The following is a 20,645-nucleotide window of genomic DNA, read 5'->3' as shown; positions in this document are numbered from 1 at the left end:
GAAAGGATTGAATCTTAGTGTGTTGGTTTACTGTAAGTTTAACTTTCTGAAAATACTGAGTTTCCCTTTTGGGAAAGAAATATGGTGATGAATCACATGTTTGTGAATGCACCAAGTTCCAGGTTTAACCTTGGAATTATTATTATTACTACTACTACTACTACTACTACTAATAATAATAATAATGTGACAGTTGCATTGAGGAAAAACAACAGGAAAAACTCACCTGTTATCAAGCCCTCAAAATCAAACTGCAAAGGCTCTGGCATAAACCAGTACAAGTGGTCCCAGTGGTCATCGACACATTGGGTGCCATGCCAAAATATCTCAGCCAGCATTTGGAAACAATAAACATTGACAAAATCACGATTTGTCAACTGCAAAAGGCCACCTTACTTGGATCTACCCGCATCATTCGAAAATACATCACACAGTCCTAGACGCTTGGGAAGTGTTTGACTTGTGATTTTGAGATATGAAATTCAGCATATAGATCTTGTTGCTGTGACATACTGTGGTTTTGTGTCAGTAAAATAATAATAATAATAATATTTTAAAATATCCTGCCACCATCTCGCAGAAGGGACTTGGAGCAGCTTACAAGGCACTGCAAGTGTAGTACATAACATAAACTACATGAGTATAAAACAAAATCGCATAAAACAAAAACACTGTTTAAAACGCAGACCATCTCTAGTTAAAACTAGTTGCCTTCAAATCACAACTAAAGTGCCAACCTGCCAACCTGATATACTTCTATTTTAGCCTACTGGAGCCAAAAGCCTGCTTAAAAATCCATGTTTTTAGGCTGGATCGGAAGGAGTCAAGGATGGGGGCTTACCTAATTTCTTTTGGGAGCACATTCCAGAACCAGGGAGCCACCAGAAAGAAGGCCTTCTTTCTCGTCCCCACCAACGACGCTTGAGACAGTGGTGGGACTGAGAGAAGGGCCTCCCCTGCTGATCTCAAAAACCGCGCTGGTTCATAGAGATGCGGTCTCAAAGATAGGTTGGACCCGAAGTGTATAGGCCTTGTAGGTAATTCCCTTTGTAGATAAGACAACCTGGCAAAATGTCACTACCTAAAAGAATCCCACACCTTATGTCACTGTGGAGCAGAACAGACAACTCCGCATCTGTATGCTTGTCCACTATGCCCTGCCTCATGTACAGAGGAAGAATTGTTGGAGGCTACAGACAATGCCATTGCTGTTGCCCGTTTTTGGTCAAAAGATATTTAGCCACCTGCACTCCTTCTATTTTTATCGATTTTATACTAATTTATGCAATGCTTTTGATACAAAATAACCTGCACCTTGAATTGAGCCTAGAAAATTGTCAGAAACCAATGGAGCTACTTGAGTAGGGGCATAGTATGTTCCCTATAGCTAGCTCCAGTTAGTAAGCACAGACTTAGAGAGAAGGAAGGGACCCAAGGGCCGACTCATACAATCCCTGGTTCCTTTGCTGAGAAACTTTTTAGTGTTTAAAATCTGCCTAACCAAAGGAGGACCTTCTGAAGTTTTCCAAGATCATATCACCTATCCATTTTGGATTTGGAAATACTTCTGTCTGAACCCCTGAACTTTGTCTAAGCAAGAAATATATGATGTTTGCAGGACTCCAGATGTTGAATAGCAGCTTCTAGCATTCCTCTACTATGATGACTAAAGCTGAAAGGAGTTGTAGTTCAACAATATCTGGAGAACTGCATAATTTTCACCCCTGGATTGAACTAGACCAGGCATGGGCAAACTTGGGCCCTCCGGATGTTTTGGACTTCAACTCCCACAATTCCTAACAGCCTATCGGCTGTTAGGAATTGTGGGAGTTGAAGTCCAAAACATCTGGAGGGCCCAAATTTGCCCATGTCTGGATGGTCAGAATTGCCATAGGTCACCTCTCCTTGTTCTCTGATTGTTTGTTTTTTTCTTTCTAAAGAACCATTTTTGTTTTTTCCCCAGGCCAACAAGATTAAATGGGTCCAGTAACTGGAATGACTCCAGATAGGAAAGCTGAAACGCCGGGGGCAGAGAAAGCCGCGGGGCTACGGCACATCCAAAGAATGGGGAGTTTGCCGGAGGAGGCCGTCGATGCCGCTCGACCGAAGGCCTCGGCCGTGGACAGCGAAGTCGCCGATGACGAACTCACAAACTTGAACTGGCTGCACGAAAGTACGAACCTCTTAACAAACTTCAGCCTCGGAAACGAGGGTCTTCCGGGAGTTAGTCCTCTGTACGACATCGAGGGCGATAACGCACCCTCTTACCCTGCTTCCTGCTACTCCAACCCCGAGAAGAAATCTGCCACTTCTAAGCCCCCCTATTCCTTTAGCCTCCTGATATACATGGCAATTGAGCATTCGCCAAATAAAAGCTTGCCGGTGAAGGAGATTTACAGTTGGATCCTGGAACGCTTCCCGTACTTTGCTACGGCACCCACTGGCTGGAAGAACTCGGTTCGGCATAATCTTTCCCTGAACAAGTGTTTCCGGAAGGTGGAGAGGAGTCACGGAAAGGTGAGAATGAACTGGTAGCGGCAGTACATTTTTTTTAAAGGGGGGGGGGGGGGAATAGTTACTGAATTTTCTGTTGTGATGAATGAATTGAAATTGCAAAAAATATATATTCTGTACTAGCTCAGTGTATGAGGAATTGTTTCTAATTTGCATGATAATTTTGAAGTATTTTCCTCTCCCACAGGACAAATGGGTAAATCGCACTTAGCTGAACATAACTGAATCCATCTTTGAACTGTACTGCTAACACTAACACATTGAAAAACATATATGTGAAATAACTACAACTATCCTGACAGGTACATACCAGGAAATGTGCTCCGAGGCCTAATTTAGCCCCGGTAATATTTAAACACTTTTGGGGTAGTGAGGTTGGGGAGGGAGTTGGTGCCCTCATGGTTTTCTGGGCTGATTCAGAAGTCCAAGATGTCTCAGGGAGCCGTCCAGACAGTGGCCATAGTGGGTTTGACCCACACCTTTCAAAGCAGGGTCTTCCCGCTTTGTGCCGAAAGCATTCGTGATTTTGTGGGACGTCATTTGGACGTCCCCCGCTAATATCCAGAAGGGCGCACATTTCGTGCCCTGTCTGGATGGGTCTCCAATGGTCAGCATCGGCAATGGGCAGGAATGTCCGGAGTTGTATTTATTGATGTCTTACTTTCCCCACTAAATAATCCCAATCTTTGGGGGTGGGGGGCAGAGAATAATGCAATTAAAACATGCAAAAAATACATATTAGAATTACAATATTACAACGAAAAACAACAACACTTTATTTCTATACCGCTCTATCTCCCCGAGAGGACTCGGAGCGGTTTCCAAGTCACATCATCAATACATACAGAGTAAACAACATAAACATAAAATGAACAAAGCAATATAAGCATAAAAAATCACTATCTATATAAATAAAAATGTAATGTTCATTTGTGGGATTAACAGAACTAAAAAACCACTGGATGAATTGACACCAAATTTGGACACAAGACACCTAACAACCCAATGTATGTCCTTCACTCAAAAAAATTGATTTTGTCATTTGGGAGTTGTAGTTGCTGGGATTTATAGTTCACCTACAATCAAAGAGCATTCTGAACCCCACCAACGATAGAATTGGGCCAAACCTCCCACACAGAATCCCCATGTGGGCCACAGCAACACGTAGCAGGGGACGGCTAGTAGTACATATATATTTAAAATACTCCTGCCTGTTCAAGGCAATTTAAAAAGGAAGAAAAGGATGAGATGCAATGAAAAAGATACAAAGCTCTTCAAAACCTCTTCAGTTTTACATGAAGAATCTTCAGGTCAAAGGAGAATGGCGATAAAAGTTGCTGTACTTGTTTTCTCTCTCTCTCTCTCCCTCATGAATGCATGTGCCGTAGGCTGTATTTCCGAGGAAGGAACTGGCACAACCGCCTTTGAGTCTTCCTTGCCTAAGAAAACTCAATGAAATGCACGGGGTTTCTTGAGTTGACAGGTGACTTGAAGGCAGATATGCACCATGTGGAAATCCATGCGATCCATTTTTGTAAAGTCATGATTTGAGGAGAGATGGGAGGTCCGTTTCAGCAAGTAAATCGGAAGGAATATGAACGGCCTGGTTCTTGCACAGTCAGCTGTATAACCAACGATGCCAAGAGCAAGTGAGCAAGCAAGAAAGACTCAGTGGTCAATGGTTCAATAACGGCAACAATAAAAATCTCATTTGTAGGCATTTTAGACTGGGAATGTTTGTTTTGACTCATAACCTGTCAAAAACCCCACACTCAGTTAGTCATACCTTATGTAGGGGAGCCCTCGTAGCCCGAGGATGATGGTCCTCCAAGTCTGGTGTCTTGGCGTTGGGTTTGTAGGTGGCTGTGGAGCCCTATTCTTGATCTGCATATTCTCCCACAGTGAGGACATCGGTTTCCAGGTGGAAGGCGGTCCTAGTCAGGGTTGGTCATACCAGTACTAGTATGGTAATGTATTATTTCAAGGATAGAAGGTGTTTTTTCTGTCCACTTTGTTCATAATTCATATGTTAAGAGCCCCTGGTGGCGCAGTGGGTTAAGCCCTAACCTGCAACCTTAAACAGCAAAGAGTTAAGGAAGCTGCATAGTAAAACATATGTATATAATACAGTAAGTGGAACAGAATCATATGCAAACAAATTACAGTGGAGGCTTGAAAAAGGTTGCTATTTCCAACAGAGACTAGGACGTGGAGCAATGTTTTACGCTGCTCGGGAGACCAGGATACGGAGTAATGGATTCTAATGATAATAAAAGAGGCTTCACCTGAACATTAGGAAGAACCTCCTGAGGGTAAGAGCTGTTCAGCTGTGGAACTCACTGCCTCAAAGTATGATAGACTCCTTCTCTGGCAGATTTTAAAAAGAAGCTGGATGGGCCTCTTTTGGGAGTGTTTTCATTGTATACTAGCCATCTCCTGCCACGCGTTGCTGTGGCCCAGTCTGGTGATCTGGATGGGCCTCTTTTGGGAGTGTTTTCATTGTATACTAGCCATCTCCTGCCACGCGTTGCTGTGGCCCAGTCTGGTGATCTGGATGGGCCTCTTTTGGGAGTGTTTTCATTGTATACTAGCCATCTCCTGCCACGCGTTTCTATGGCCCAGTCTGTTGATCTGGATGGGCCTCTTTTGGGAGTGTTTTCATTGTATACTAGCCATCTCCTGCCACGCATTACTGTGTCCCAGTCTGTTGATCTGGATGGGCCTCTTTTGGGAGTGTTTTCATTGTATACTAGCCATCTCCTGCCACGCGTTGCTGTGGCCCAGTCTGTTGATCTGGATGGGCCTCTTTTGGGAGTGTTTTCATTGTATACTAGCCATCTCCTGCCACGCATTGCTGTGGCCCAGTCTGTTGATCTGGATGGGCCTCTTTTGGGAGTGTTTTCATTGTATACTAGCCATCTCCTGCCACGCATTGCTGTGGCCCAGTCTGTTGATCTGGATGGGCCTCTTTTGGGAGTGTTTTCATTGTATACTAGCCATCTCCTGCCACGCATTGCTATGGCCCAGTCTGTTGATCTGGATGGGCCTCTTTTGGGAGTGTTTTCATTGTATACTAGCCATCTCCTGCCACGCATTGCTGTGGCCCAGTCTGGTGATCTGGATGGGCCTCTTTTGGGAGTGTTTTCATTGTATACTAGCCATCTCCTGCCACGCATTGCTGTGGCCCAGTCTGGTGATCTGGATGGGCCTCTTTTGGGAGTGTTTTCATTGTATACTAGCCATCTCCTGCCACGCGTTTCTATGGCCCAGTCTGTTGATCTGGATGGGCCTCTTTTGGGAGTGTTTTCATTGTATACTAGCCATCTCCTGCCACGCATTACTGTGTCCCAGTCTGTTGATCTGGATGGGCCTCTTTTGGGAGTGTTTTCATTGTATACTAGCCATCTCCTGCCACGCGTTGCTGTGGCCCAGTCTGTTGATCTGGATGGGCCTCTTTTGGGAGTGTTTTCATTGTATACTAGCCATCTCCTGCCACGCATTGCTGTGGCCCAGTCTGTTGATCTGGATGGGCCTCTTTTGGGAGTGTTTTCATTGTATACTAGCCATCTCCTGCCACGCATTGCTGTGGCCCAGTCTGTTGATCTGGATGGGCCTCTTTTGGGAGTGTTTTCATTGTATACTAGCCATCTCCTGCCACGCATTGCTATGGCCCAGTCTGTTGATCTGGATGGGCCTCTTTTGGGAGTGTTTTCATTGTATACTAGCCATCTCCTGCCACGCATTGCTGTGGCCCAGTCTGGTGATCTGGATGGGCCTCTTTTGGGAGTGTTTTCATTGTATACTAGCCATCTCCTGCCACGCATTGCTATGGCCCAGTCTGGTGATCTGGATGGGCCTCTTTTGGGAGTGTTTTCATTGTATACTAGCCATCTCCTGCCACGCGTTTCTATGGCCCAGTCTGTTGATCTGGATGGGCCTCTTTTGGGAGTGTTTTCATTGTATACTAGCCATCTCCTGCCACGATTTGCTGTGGCCCAGTCTGTTGATCTGGATAGGCCTCTTTTGGGAGTGTTTTCATTGTATACTAGCCATCTCCTGCCACGCGTTGCTGTGGCCCAGTCTGGTAATCTGGATGGGCCTGTTTTGGGACTGTTTTCATTGTATACTAGCCACCCCCTGCCACGCTTTGCTGTGGCCCAGTCTGTTGATCTGGAAAATACAGTAATGAGGAAGTGTTGATTTCTAATATATGTAATGTCTTTCTGCTTGTGGGTAAACAGTATTTCTTGATGTTTCTTTGTCAGTGTTGATGTGAAGATTGTCTGGTTTGCCTACTCTGGAACATGCAACATATAATTGTCCCTCTTTAGGGGTCCCTTTCAAATCTATGATATTATATATGTGTGTGTGTGAATCATATCTATCTATCTATATCTTTGGCTGGATGGTTCTTTGTCAGGAGGGCTTTGATTATGTTTTCTTGCCCTGATGAAGGGAGTTGGACTGGATGGCCTTAAGTATTTTCTGTTGGCCATGGTGGTTCTGTGTGGGAAGTTTGGCCCAATTCTGTCATTGGTGTGATTCAGAATGCTCTTTGATTGTAGGTGAACGATAAATCCCAGTAACTACAACTCCCTAATATCAAGGTCTAATTCCCCAAAACTCCATCTGTGTTCATATTTGGGCATATGAAATATTCATGCTAAGTTTGGTCCAGATCCATCATCGTTTGAGTCCACAGTGCTCTCTGGATGTAGGTGAACTACAACTCCCAAACTCAAGGTGAATGCCCACCAAACCCTTCTCATGTTTCTGTTGGTCATGGGAGTCCTGTGTGCCAAGTTTGGCTCAATTCTATCAGTGGTGGAGTTCAGGATGCTCTTTGATTGTAGGTGAACTAAAAATCCCAGCAAGTACAACTCCCAAATGACAAAATCAATTTTTTTTAGTGATGGTCATTCCTTGGGTTAGTACAGTGTTTCTCAACCTTCCTAATGCCGCGACCCCTTAATACACTTCCTCATGTTGTGGCGACCCCCAACCATAACATTATTTTCATTGCTGCTTCATAATTGTAATTTTGCTACTGTTATGAACTGTAATGTAAATATCCAATATGCAGGATGCATTTTCATTCACTGGACCAAATTTGGCACAAATACCCAAAACACCCAAATCTGGGTGAGGGATTGATTATGTCATTTGGGAGTTTTAGTTGCTTTCATTTATAGTTCACCTACAATCAAAGAGAATTCTGAACTCCACCAACAATGGAATTGAACCAATGTATTGTTGAAGGCTTTCATGGCTGGAATCACTGGGTTGTTGTAGGTTTTTCCAGGCTATATGGCCATGTTCTAGAGGCATTTTCTCCTGACGTTTCGCCTGCATCTATGGCAAGCATCCTCAGAGGTAGTGAGGTCTGTTGGAAGTAGGAAAATGGGTTTATATATCTGTGGAATGACCCGGGTGGGACCAAACTTGGCACACAGAACTCCCATGATCAACCGAAAATACTGGAAGGGTTTGATGGGCCTTGACCTTGAGTTTGGAGTTGTAGTTCACCTACATCCAGAGAGCACTGAGGGCTCAAACAATGATGGAACTGGACCAAACTTGGCAAGAATACTCAATATGCCCAAATGTCAACACTGGTGGCATTTGGGGAAAATAGACATTGACAGTTGGGAGTTGTTGTTGCTGGGATTTATAGTTCACCTACAATCAAAGAGCATTCTGAACCCCATCGATGATAGAATTGGCTGAAACTTCCCATGCATAACCCCCATGACTGACAGAAAATTCTGTGTTTTCTGATAGTCTTTGGCGACCCCTCTGACACCCCCTCACGACCCCCCCAGGGGTCCCGACCCCCAGGTTGAGAACCACTGGGTTAGTAGGTGTCTCGTGGCCAAATTTGGCGGCAATTCATCCAGTGGTTTTTGAGTTACGTTAATCCCACAAACGAACATTACATTTTTATTTATATAGATTCGTGAATGGGGGGATGAAGTTGACCTGGATGGTTGTCTTCCAACTATGCGATGCTCTGAGATACCTTCTTCTGAAACAGGAGACACACTAGCATGGCCTCCAGTAGATCACCAAGATAATTTAAATCAGTGGTTCTCAACCTACCTAATGTCTTGACCCCTTAATACAGTTCCTTATGTTGTGGTGACCCCCAACAATAACATTATTTTTGTTGCTTCTTCTTAACTGTAAATTTGCTACTGTTTTGAATCGTAATGAAAATATCTGATATGCAGGATGGATTTTCATTCACTGGACCAAATTTGGCACAAATACCTGATACGCCCAAATTTGAATACTGGTGGGGTTGGAGGAGATTGATGTTGCCGTTTGGGAGTTGTAGTTGCTGGGATTTATAGTTCGCCTACAATCAGAGAGCTTTGTGAACTCCACCAACGATGGAATTGAATCAGACCTGGCCACACAGAAATCCCATGACCAACAGAAAATGCCAAAACGGCTTGGTGGACGTTGACCTTGAGTTTGAGAGTTGTAGTTCACCTATATCCAGAGAGCACTGAGGGCTCAAACAATGATGGAAGTGGACCAAACTTGGCAAGAATACTCAATATGCCCAACTGTGAACACTGGTGGCATTTGGGGAAAATAGACATTGACAGTTGGAAGTTGTAGTTGCTGGGATTTATAGTTCACCTACAATCAAAGAGCATTCTGAACCCCACCAATGATAGAATTAGCCCAAACTTCCCATGACCAACAGAAAATACTGTGTTTAGTGATGGTCTTTGGCGACCCCTCTGACACCTCCTCACGCCCCCCCCCCCCAGGGGTCCCGACCCCCCAGGTTGAGAACCACTGGGTTAGTAGGTGTCTTGTGGCCAAATTTGGCGGCAATTTGTCCAGTGGTTTTTGAGTTATGTTAATCCCACAAACGAACATTACATTTTTATTTATATACATTCGTGAATGGGGGGATGAAGTTGACATGGATAGTTGTCTTTCAACTTTGTGATGCTCTGAGATACCTTCTTCTGAAACAGGAGACATACTAGCATGGCCTCCAGTAGATCACCGAGAGAATTTAGATCATTCTGGCCAACGGAGGAGGGACTTATTTTCACAAATTCCCCGATTTATGTAGACACTGGACTGACAGCAAATGTCGAAGGCAGTTGAGACAGGTAGCAAGGACATTTGGATGCTCTCTTCTGAAACTTGGCTGGTACTTGGTGGAGTCCTCCGCCGTGTGTCAGACGTTGATCCGTAACCAAGGAAGAGGGCAGGCGTTCTTCCCTTCCTTTGCTTACGGCTTCCTTTGAATGACTCAGAAATAATTACACACATTAGACATCCTGCACAGGTTAGCGCCAGTCGGCGTGCCCACTCTTGCCCTTTCTTGGTATCGCTCTTGGTGAGACCTTAAACGTTACGTTGTGTCCACTTTCAGATATCGAGGGGAGGGTTGCTGTTCTTTGCATCACAGCTGGAATAATGGCCCATTGCGTCAGCTCCGTCGAAGAGACGGGCTTCGTTGGGAAGCGGCTGCTGTTCCGGGGAAAGGCTTAGTGTGTAAAGTAGGGGCTCCAACAGCAGCCTGGTTGGAGTTGCCATAGTAGCGTTTCCTCTTGTGAGCGGCCGCTCTTGCGAGGCAGAGGCTGGGTTCCTGCTGATCCGGCGATGTGCACGGCTTCCGGAGAAGGGGGAGACGTGGGCCGGGCTGGAGGAACATCTCCCTTTTCAGCTTTTTAAAGCCCAATTGACTCTGCGTGCGCTGATGGGACTGACCTCAGCTCGAGGGTTATCAGAGGGCAGCTGCTTTGTGGGTTGTTATTAAAACACACACAGATCTCAACCCAACAGCTGGTTTTGCAGCGATCAGAGCGGAGCTGCTTATGCAATGGAAACAGGATATACATTAGACTCTCGGTTTACTGTCAGGGGATGGGGAGGTGCAGGATAAAGGTCGTTTCTGGTTGCTTGAGATTTACTATTAAGAATATACCTTTATTTATTTACTTTATTTATTTACATATTAAAGGGATTCATTTTTTCACTTGAGAAACTGCAAGTTGCTTCTGGAGTGAGAGAATTGGCCATCTGCAAAGATGCCCGGATATTTTGATGTTTTACCATCCTTGTGGGAAGCTTCTCTCATGTCCTTGCATTGGGAGCTGGAGCTGACAGAGGGAGCTCATCCCTGGATTCAAACCTGCGACCTGTCAGTCTTCAGTCCTGCAGGCGAAAGGGTTTAACCCACTGCACCACCGAGGGCTCCTATTCAGGTGATTCAAGGTGGCTAATAGTAAACATGACACAATAAAATACAAATTAAAAACAAAATATCAATATAATATGTGTGTGTGTGTGCAAGGACATTGCCCAGGGGATGCCCAGATGTTCTGATGTTTTACCATCCTTGTGGGAAGCTTCTCTCATGTCCTTGCATGGAGAGCTGGAGCTGACAGATGGAGCTCATCCCCGGATTCGAACCTGCGACCTGTCAGTCTTCAGTCCTGCAGGCACAAGGGTCTAACCCACTGCGCCACCGAGGGCTCCTATTCAAGGGATTCTAGGTGGCTAATAGTAAACATGACACGATAAAATACAAATTAAAAACAAAACATGTCAATATGAATATAATGTTTATATATGTATGTGGGTGTGTGGGTGTGTGTGTGTGCGCACCCACACACACACACACACATCTCAGTCATGGCTTCAAACTATAGGAAAGGAGATTCCACCTGAACATTAGGTGGAAAAACTTCACAACTTCTGAGGATGCTTGCCATAGATGCAGGCGAAGCGTCAGGAGAGAATGCTTCTAGAACATGGACATACAGCCCAAAAAACCTACAAGAACCCAATGGCTTCATACAGGAAAGAAAGGAGATTCACCTGAACATTAGGAAGAACTTCACTACCTCTGAGAATGCTTGCCATAGATGAAGAACTTCCTGACTCTGAGAGCCGTTCCACAGTGGAACTCTCTGCCCCGGAGTGTGGTGGAGGCTCCTTCTTTGGAGGCTTTTAAACAGAGGCTCTATGGCCATCTGTCAGGGGTGCTTTGAATGCGATTTTCCTGCTTCTTGGCAGAAAAGGGTTGGACTGGATGGCTCTCGAGTTCTCTTCCAACTCTAGGATTCTATGGTTCTATGAAATGTAAAGACTAAAATACAAATAATACAATTCAAACAAAGACAAAGCTAACTTAATACACTTTTACTCTATAGTATCTCAGCCTATCAGCCCACCAGGACCCTAAGATCTTCTGGAGAGTCCCTGCTCTCTATCCCGCCGGCTTCACAAGTGCGGCTGGCGGGAACGAGAGACAGGGCCTTCTCTGTCTACATTGGCAGTGGAATATGCTGCCTTGGAGTGTGGTGGAGTCTCCTCTCTAGAGGTTTTTCAGTCGAGGCTGGATGGCCATCTGTCAGGAGGGCTTTGATTGTACTTTCCTGACTGACAGAAAGGGCTTGCAGTCAAATGCGCACAATGCAAACCCTGACTTTGTTTCCTACCAAGCATTGGCTGCTGTCAAGAGAAAAGCCTGATTTTTAGCCCAGGATCAGCGCTTGAGCTGAAATTGAGGGCAGGTTTCAAGTTGGCAGAGCTGCTTCTGGGCAAAGCTGGGTGTGGCTTTGAGTTCAGGTGTTGGCCAGTGTGTTTGCTTGCTGCCCAAACCGGTTTGTCCTAAGAGAGTGAGCAAGGGAGGGGAGGGAAATAAAGAGTGTTTTGTTGTGTTTTGTTTTGTTTCTAAGTCCCCATTTGGTAGTGAGATATAATTGGAGCCTTTGTTTAAATCAAGGAGAGGAGAAGGTGTGGCTCTCCAGATGGTGGGCATCAAGTCCTATCATCCATCATTCTTGGGTGTGCTTGCTAGAATTAATGGGAGTTGTAGTCCCACATCATCCAGAGGTCCATGGTGCTCTGGGTGAAAAGATGGTGGGATGTACTGCTGTAGGAAACCCTGGATTGATGCAATGGACTCTTGTCCACCTGCTTGGTGCAGCTTTGTAAGTGGCAGAGGTAAAGGAAGGTACTTTTGGGACTACATTTCCCAGAAGTCCCCAACTGCCATGGACACAAGTGGATGGTGGGAGTTGTGTTCCCAAAAGTAGTTTTTCTCAGAGGCCCTGCACATACCACTAGCAGTCTTCTGCATCAACTTCAGGAATCGTAGAATTGTAAGATTGTGCCATATAAGAAAACTGGAAGCACTGCTGTTAGATGTCCATCCGGATTTTTTAAAAAGTCTTCAAAGAAGGAGACTCCACCACACCCCCAGGCAGTATGTTCCACTGCTGATCAGATCTGGATGGCCATCTGTCAGGGGTGCTTTGAATGTGAATGTGATTTTCCTGCCTCTTGGCAGCGGGTTGGACTGGAAGGCCTACGAGGTCTCTTCCAACTCTATGAGTCTTTGACTCAAGGTGGCTAAGGTGGTGCAGTTGGTCCTCCATATCCATGGAGTTAACCATCCAATATTCAATATTATATGTGTGTGTCTGTGTCTGTGTCTGTGTATCTGTTTTATATACCTACGTATATACCTCAGGGGTTACATAAAAAATATCTTGGGCAAAAAGGGATCGCAAGTTGAAAATGTTTAACAGCCCTGGTCTAGCCCACATTTTAGTAAGACCCTGTAAAGTTGGTTAGGCTAGCCTCCCCAATGTCACCTGCTGAGGTTCAAGCAAAGTGGGCACTTGAATCTATCTCACCTTGCATCCCTATGGGGAGAAACACGGGATAGAAATCAAGATAATAATAATAATAATAATAATAATAATTAATAATAATAATAATAATAATAATCGGAAACTTCTCAAAGCACAGCACACAAAAAATCAGTACAAGAAAATTGCACTCCAAACCAGAGCTGACAGCTGGCACAACAAAGCACTGTATGGGCAGTTCCTTGACAAAATTGAAGGAAAAGTTGACAAGGAGAAGACCTGGTTATGGCTCACGAATGGAACCCTGAAGAAGGAGACAGAAGGCTGGATTCTTGCAGCCCAGGAGCAAGCCATCTAAACCAATGCCATTAAGGCCAGGATCGAAAAATCAGTGGATGACCCAAAATGCAGACTGTGCAAAGAAGCTGATGAAACCATGGATCATATCAGCTGCTGCAAGAAAATCAAACAGACAGACTACAAACAGAGGCAGAACTCTGTGGCACAAATGATTCATTGGAACTTATGTCACAAGTACCACCTGCTAGCAGTAAAGAATTGGTGGGATAATAAACCTGCAAAGGTCGTGGAAAATGAATACGCAGAAATACTGTGGGACTTTCAAATCTAGACTGACAAAGTTTTGGAACACAATACGCCAGACATCACGATTGTAGAAAAGAAAAAAGTTTGGATTACTGATGTCGCCACACCGGGTGACAGTCGCATTGAGGAAAAACAACAGGAGAAGCTCAGCCGTTATTAGGACCTCAAAACTGAACTGCAAAGGCTCTGGCATAAACCAGTGCAGGTGGTCCCAATGGTAATTGGCACGCTGAGTGCCGTGCCAAAAGATCTCAGCTGGCATTTGGAAACCATAAACATGGGCAAAATCACGATCTGTCAACTGCAAAAGGCCACCTTACTTGGATCTGCGCGCATCATTAGAAAATACATCACGCTCGGGAAGTGTTCGACGTGTGATTTTGTGATACGAAATCCAGCATATAGATCTCGTTTGCTGTGACATATTGTGTTTTTGTGTCAGTAAAATAATAATAATAATAATAATAATAATAATAATCTGAATCTCCCATATCTTGGTCCCATGTTCTAACCATTGACTCTCAACAAACCCTCGCTTTGAAAAGCTTTTTAAATATCCTTTCTTGTTCTTGGCATCAGAAATATGCTAGCTTGTTAATTAGGGACCTCTGGGTGGTGTGTGTTTGTGCAATTAGTCTTGTTTGGCTAATTTGTTGGGTGGCATTCCAGCTTGTTCTAAAATCTCTCAGTCACAACTGATTTTTGGAAATTAACACTGTTTAACTTTCCCACCATTGTGACAAAAATGCCTTGGCATTCGGGACAAATTAGCACATCAAATACGAGCCAATAGATTGGATCTGATAAGTAATGATTTCTGTAACTAATGGTACTAACTATGCTAATTGCAAAGACAATTCTAATATATAGAATATGTTGATGCATATAAAAGTGAAAATATGTATACATGTTTCTATGTGTATCCCCTCCCTCTATATATATGTTCTGGGATGGCTTCTAGATGACTTTATGGATCTGGACCAAACTTGGCACACATATCCTTTATTACCCAAGTTTTAATAATAATAATATTATAATTTCATTTTTATAACCCGCCTCCATCTCCCCGAAGGGACTCGGGGCAGCTTACAAAGGGACAAACCCAGAGCACAGTGTTAAAACGTAATGTAATAAAATAAAAACAAAACAAAACCAAATAGAAACATACCACAATAAAACACAGCATCATGAAAACAGTACCATGGGAGCAACAAAAGTGCTGGGCTCTGAGTTTGTGCAAAATTCCTAGATAGAGCTAAGGGAACCTGCTGATTGCATGAGCATCATGTTAAAATGTCAGCAGACAGTTGATGGCCAAGTACTCACAAGTCAACATCGACACCGAAATATAACACTGCCTGAGCTCTATGAGTGCAGCGTTTTTCCGAATGAAGCAGAGAGTGTTTGAGGACCGGGACATCCGTAGGGATACCAAGGTGCTTCTCTATAAAGCTATTGTCCTCCCAACCCTGCTATATACCTGCGAAACATGGACTGTCTACAGACGTCACATGCAACTCCTGGAACGATTCCATCAGCGCTGCCTCCAGAAAATCCTGCAAATCTCTTGGGAAGACAGGCGGACAAACGTCAGCGTGCTGGAAGAAGCAAAGACCACCAGCATTGAAGTGATGGTTCTCCGCCATCAACTCCACTGGACCAGCCACGTTGTCCGGATGCCCGACCACCGTCTCCCAAAGCAGTTGCTCTACTCCGAATTCAAGAACGAAAAACGGAATGTTGGTGGACAGGAAAAGAGATTTAAAGATGGCCTCAAAGCCAACCTCAAAAACTCTGGCATAGACACTGAGAACTGGGAAGCCCTGGCCCTTGAGCGCTCCAGCTGGAAGTCAGCTGTTACCAGCAGTGCTGCAGAATTTGAAGAGGCACAAATGGAGGGTGAAAGAGAGAAACGTGCCAAGAGGAAGGCGCGTCAAGCCAACCCCGACCAAGACCGCCTTCCACCTGGAAACCAATGCCCTCACTGTGGGAGAAGATGCAGGTCAAGAATAGGGCTCTACAGCCACCTACGGATCCACAAGAATACTGATCCTGGAAGACTATCCTACTCGGCCAATGAGGGATTGCCTAAGTAAAGTACTCACAAGGAGCTCAGTGGCCAATGGAGAGAAGCGGTGGCCACATGGTGAGACGAGGATGAGTCAGTAAGAGGATGGACTGGACTGTTTGGACATAAGCTGGATCCAGGACACCTCTGGGTTGGAGGTATCCCAAATTTATTTACTTATTTCCAACATTTATACTCCGTCCTCAACCCCCGAGGGGGGACTCAGGGTGGCTTACAACCGGCAACAATTTGATGCCGCATCATACAAACAAATATAAGAAATATAACTTACCCTGTGTAGACAACAGACTATGCCTATCATCCTAAGTGTTTGTAGAATCTCTTGAAATTAGTTGAATTAACTTCTGAGATGAATTCTGGGGATGAAAATGGCTATTCATGTCATTGATGTAAATCATTTCACTTCCTTAGCTAGGACTGGAGAAGTTATATGTTTTGAATTCATTTCAGAATCTTCCAGCTCTCATCAGTTATAGCTGTATTACATTTGGAAGCTAGAGCTGGATTATGTAATGAGCAAGATGGCAGCTCTCTAGAGCAGAGCTCTCCAAATTTTAACTGTTAGTGACACATTTTTATGGCACACATGCATCATTTCGCAACACAGTAATTCCGTTTTACTAATAAACTTGAGGTTAAACCAACCTCTTGTAAGTTATATGACCACATACATAAATTGTAATAATGAAAATGTATGCAAACACAACATACAGCATCTAATAAAAACCTTTCATTTTGTTGTGCAGTGTTCACATTGGACTCTACAGAAGATGCTTCAGCTGTACTTCATAAATAAAAAGGAAAATCAGCTTGTTTCTCAAGGCTTTCCAATGCTGGTTTATTATCAATAAATGTTTGACTTCTACAACGTTTCCTCACTACTTTGTGGTTTGCTTTTTGCGAACTCGCTGTTTCGCGGTTTTTCACTAATTTTAATGTAAAATATTTATTGCTGTATTTTTGCTGTTTCGCGGGTTTTTGCCCCAAAATGGGGAATAACCTACAGGAATGTAGGACACAAGCCCGCATTTTCCGGCGTCATCTGTGCGGACAATGACAATCGAGAAGCCGGGAAGGCCAAGCGCCGCCCCCTTTTGCGCCTCAGCCAATAGGAACACCCCGAGGGCCACTTGAGGGGCTACTTGCTGACATGAGATTGTAAATATATATAGTGTCCCTACTTCGCGGATTTTCACTTTTCTTGGAACGTAACACCTCCAATAAATGAGGGAACACTGTATACCTATTTTATATGCTACTATCCGTCCCCTGCCACGCGTTGCTGTGGCCCACATGGGGGTTCTGTGTGGGAGGTTTGGCCCAATTCTATCGTTGGTGGGGTTCAGAATGCTCTGTGATTGTAGGCGAACTATAAATCCCAGCAACTACAGCTCTCAAATGTCAAGATTCTATTTTCCCAAACTCCACCAGTGTTCACATTTGGGCATATTGAGTATTCGTGTAGAGTTTGGTCCAGATCCATCCTTGTTTGAGTCCACAGTGCTCTCTGGATGTAGGTGAACTACAACTCCAAAACCAAAGAACACTGCCCACCAAACCCTTCCAGTATTTTCTGTTGGCCACGGGAGAACTGTGTGCCAAGTTTGGTTCAATTCCATCGTTGGTGAGGTTGAGAATGCTCTTTGATTGTAGGTGAACTATAAATCCCAGCAAGTATAACTCCCAAATGACATTTTTTTTGAGTGAAGGACATACATTGGGTTGTGAGGTGTCTTGTGTCCAAATTTGGTGTCAATTCGTCCAGTGGTTTTTGAGTTCTGTGAATAGCACAAACGAACATTACATTTTTATTTATATAGATATACCTGGAGTCATGGGGGAAAAAATCTCAGGGCGAAAGGAGCCAGAACGGAAAAGTTTAAGAAGCCCTGATCTAGATCATAGTTTGTGGCAAGTGTCAACAGTAGTTGTAGGCTGTGAGCATTTGGAGGCCCCCCAGGTTCCTAGTTTCTTTTCAGCCCATCAGTAGACAGCCCGTGAAAATAACGACACATCTGGAAATACGACTGGAATGCAAATTGGAGAAATCATCCCCGTTTTGGAGTAGCCGCTGCTAATTCATAGCCTAAAGAGCTGGATGACCATGGATGAATGCCTGCAATAAGCCTTAAACACCCTTTTATACCAGACCACTCCACATAAAATCCAATTAGCAAGCAAACCTGCTATTAAGGAATTACTCTATTAATCGTATCTTTCAGTGCTTTCAAAGCTCGAGTTGGCTCTAAATGATGCTGGCTTCCAGCAAGTGTTTTTGAGGCTTAGAAGTTAGTTGAAATGTGGATGCAAATTCTCCTTTCTTTGAATTACAGACAAGAAGAAGTGAGCCATCCAAGCCAGGTTTGGGGAGCTTGTGGGCCTTTTTATATTGCAACTTGGGTTCAACTTGGCAAACGAGAGGACGAAGAGTTTGGGCTTAATTTATTATTTATCAGTTCTATTTATCCTTCCTTCCCTCCACTGATCTTAAACCAACAGGCAGGGCTTTCTCTCTTGCTTTATCCTCACTATAAACTTATGAGGGACGTCAAAGACAATATTGGGACAAATTGGCCTTAGCCCAGGTAATCCAGTGAGCTGCCTGGCTCAGTGGGGACTCACTCCTGGATCTCCCTGTGCAGCAATTTAACCAATATACCCAAGGCTTATGAGATCAGTTTTGCTTTATTTCTATAAGCCTCCAGCTCAGCAGCTAAAGTTCGCTACAAACTTGGAAGTAGAGTCGGTTCTCTGTCAAAGCCCAAGGAGCCGTACAGTGGGCTGGTCCCCTTTTCAAGTCACTACATTTCAAATAATCTTATTTTGTCCAAATAGTTGTTTATTAAACTAGTAACGGTTCTTTTGGACCTGCGGCAAATCATCCAGATGTCTGTCTGAATATCCTGGTGTACTGCACTCTTCCATTTGCACTCATGCTGGAAGATTTACTGCTTTTCATGTTAAGTGGCAAGTAGTTAACATGTCTATAGTATCTGTGTTGTTGGCAAAGCTTGGAATAGTTGCACATCCAGATTGCAAATGACTCCTCAGATAATAATAATAATAATAATAATAATAATAATAATAAAAATAAGTTGACAACTGATCTCAAATGTAGACTCGGCAAGGAAGCAAATGAAACAATAGATAACATCCTCAGCTGCTGCAAGAAGATCACGCAGACAGACTACAAGCAGAGGCATAACACCGTTGCTCAGATGATTCATTGGAACTTGTGCCACAAATACCATCTGCCTGCAACAAAGAACTGGTGGGTTCACAGGCTGGAAAAAGTTACAGAAAATGAACACGCCAAACTCCTCTGGGACTTCCAGATTCAGACAGACAGAGTTTTGGAGCATAATACTCCTGACCTCACAATCGTGTTAAAAAACAAAGTATGGATCGTCGATGTTGCAATCCCAGGTTACAGCAGGATTGAAGAGAAACAACTGGAAAAGCTGACACGATATGAGGATTTAAAGATCAAACTGTAAAGATTCTGGCACAAGCCAGTAAAGGTGGTCCCAGTGGTGATCGGCACACTGGGTGCAGTGCCTAAAGACCTTGGCCTGCACTTAAACGCAATCGGCGCTGACAAAATTACCATCTGCCAGTTGCAAAAGGACACCTTACTGGGATCTGCATGTATTATTCGCCGATACATCACACAGTCCTAGACACTTGGGAAGTGTCCGACGTGTGATCCAGTTCAACAGCCAGCAGAGTGTCTGCTATGGACTCATCTTGTTGTGTTTCTAATAATAATAATAATAATAATAATAATAATAATAATAATACACTTCATTTATATTCCGTTTTATCTTCCTGGAGGGATTCAGAACAGATTACAGAGTACAGATATAAGGTAAACATTCAGTGCCTTTTCCACGTGTTGAACAACAACGACATGGAGTACACATACAAAGTTAAAGGCCTTCTCCTTTCATCTCCAGTGCCTGGAGGTGATGCTCAACTCCGGCCATGGGGAGGTGCTGTTGTTTTATTTTTCCATGCTGAGGAGCCTGTTGTCTGTAGATATCTCCTATCATGTTTTGCTGGCATGTGTGCATGGGGCGTCCTTTTACCTTTCCACAGAGTCGGTACCTATTGATCTACTCGCATTGCATGCTTTCGAACTGCTAGTTTGGCAGAAGCTAGGGCTAACAGCAGGAGTTCACCCTGAGTCACGGCTTTAAACTGCTAACCCTCCAGTCAGCAGATTTCCTGCAGATGACCATGTGTCAGTGCTTTGATTGTGTATTCCTATATGCCAGAATCCTAAGTTTCTATGAAATTTATTATTATTTATTTATTTACTGTATTTGTATCCCGCCCCTCTCAGCCTTCCAGCGACTCAAGGCGGTTTACAAGGCAAAATTCAGTGCCACAGAAACACAAGTACAATATAAAAAAGCGTTAACATCCATAAAACAATAACAATAAAACATAAATAAATAAATTCTCATTTATCAGTTGGGGCCTCCTAGGAAATTTAGTGCCGAAGTACCTTTCCTAGCCTTTGCCACTTACAAAGCTGCACCCAGCTGGTAGACAGAATCCCTTTTATCCAGGCAGGGCTTCCTACACCAGTATATCCCACTATCTTATCAATCTTATAAGCACAACCAATGATGATGGATGATAGGATTTGCACCCGAACATCTGGAAAGACACACTTTTTCCTCTCCCGATTCAAATAAGGGCTTTGATGGTGTTAGCATGGCAGAACGGGACTGAACTGGATGGCCCATGGGGTCTCTTCCAACTATAGGATTCAAGAATTAACCCCATGTTTTGCC

The 20,645-nt window shown here is 44.0% G+C and overlaps 1 protein-coding gene across 2 annotated transcripts in view; it reads left to right on the top strand.

Annotated features, from left to right (window-relative positions):
* FOXN2 (forkhead box N2) overlaps positions 1–20,645 on the top strand; it is a 64,027-nt gene that overhangs the window by 31,451 nt on the left and 11,931 nt on the right. For both annotated transcript variants that reach the window (XM_060754547.2, XM_067463161.1), the window contains exon 2: positions 1,964–2,517. In XM_060754547.2, coding sequence (XP_060610530.2) covers positions 1,978–2,517 — 540 coding nt within the window. In that variant the 5' untranslated portion in view covers positions 1,964–1,977. The remainder of the gene's footprint in view (positions 1–1,963; positions 2,518–20,645) is intronic.

Source organism: Anolis sagrei, chromosome 1 (assembly GCF_037176765.1).
Source record: "Anolis sagrei isolate rAnoSag1 chromosome 1, rAnoSag1.mat, whole genome shotgun sequence".
In the NCBI taxonomy this organism is placed as follows: domain Eukaryota; kingdom Metazoa; phylum Chordata; class Lepidosauria; order Squamata; family Dactyloidae; genus Anolis; species Anolis sagrei.
Note: the sequence above shows the minus strand (reverse complement) of the source record. Positions and strands in the feature narration are given on the sequence as shown.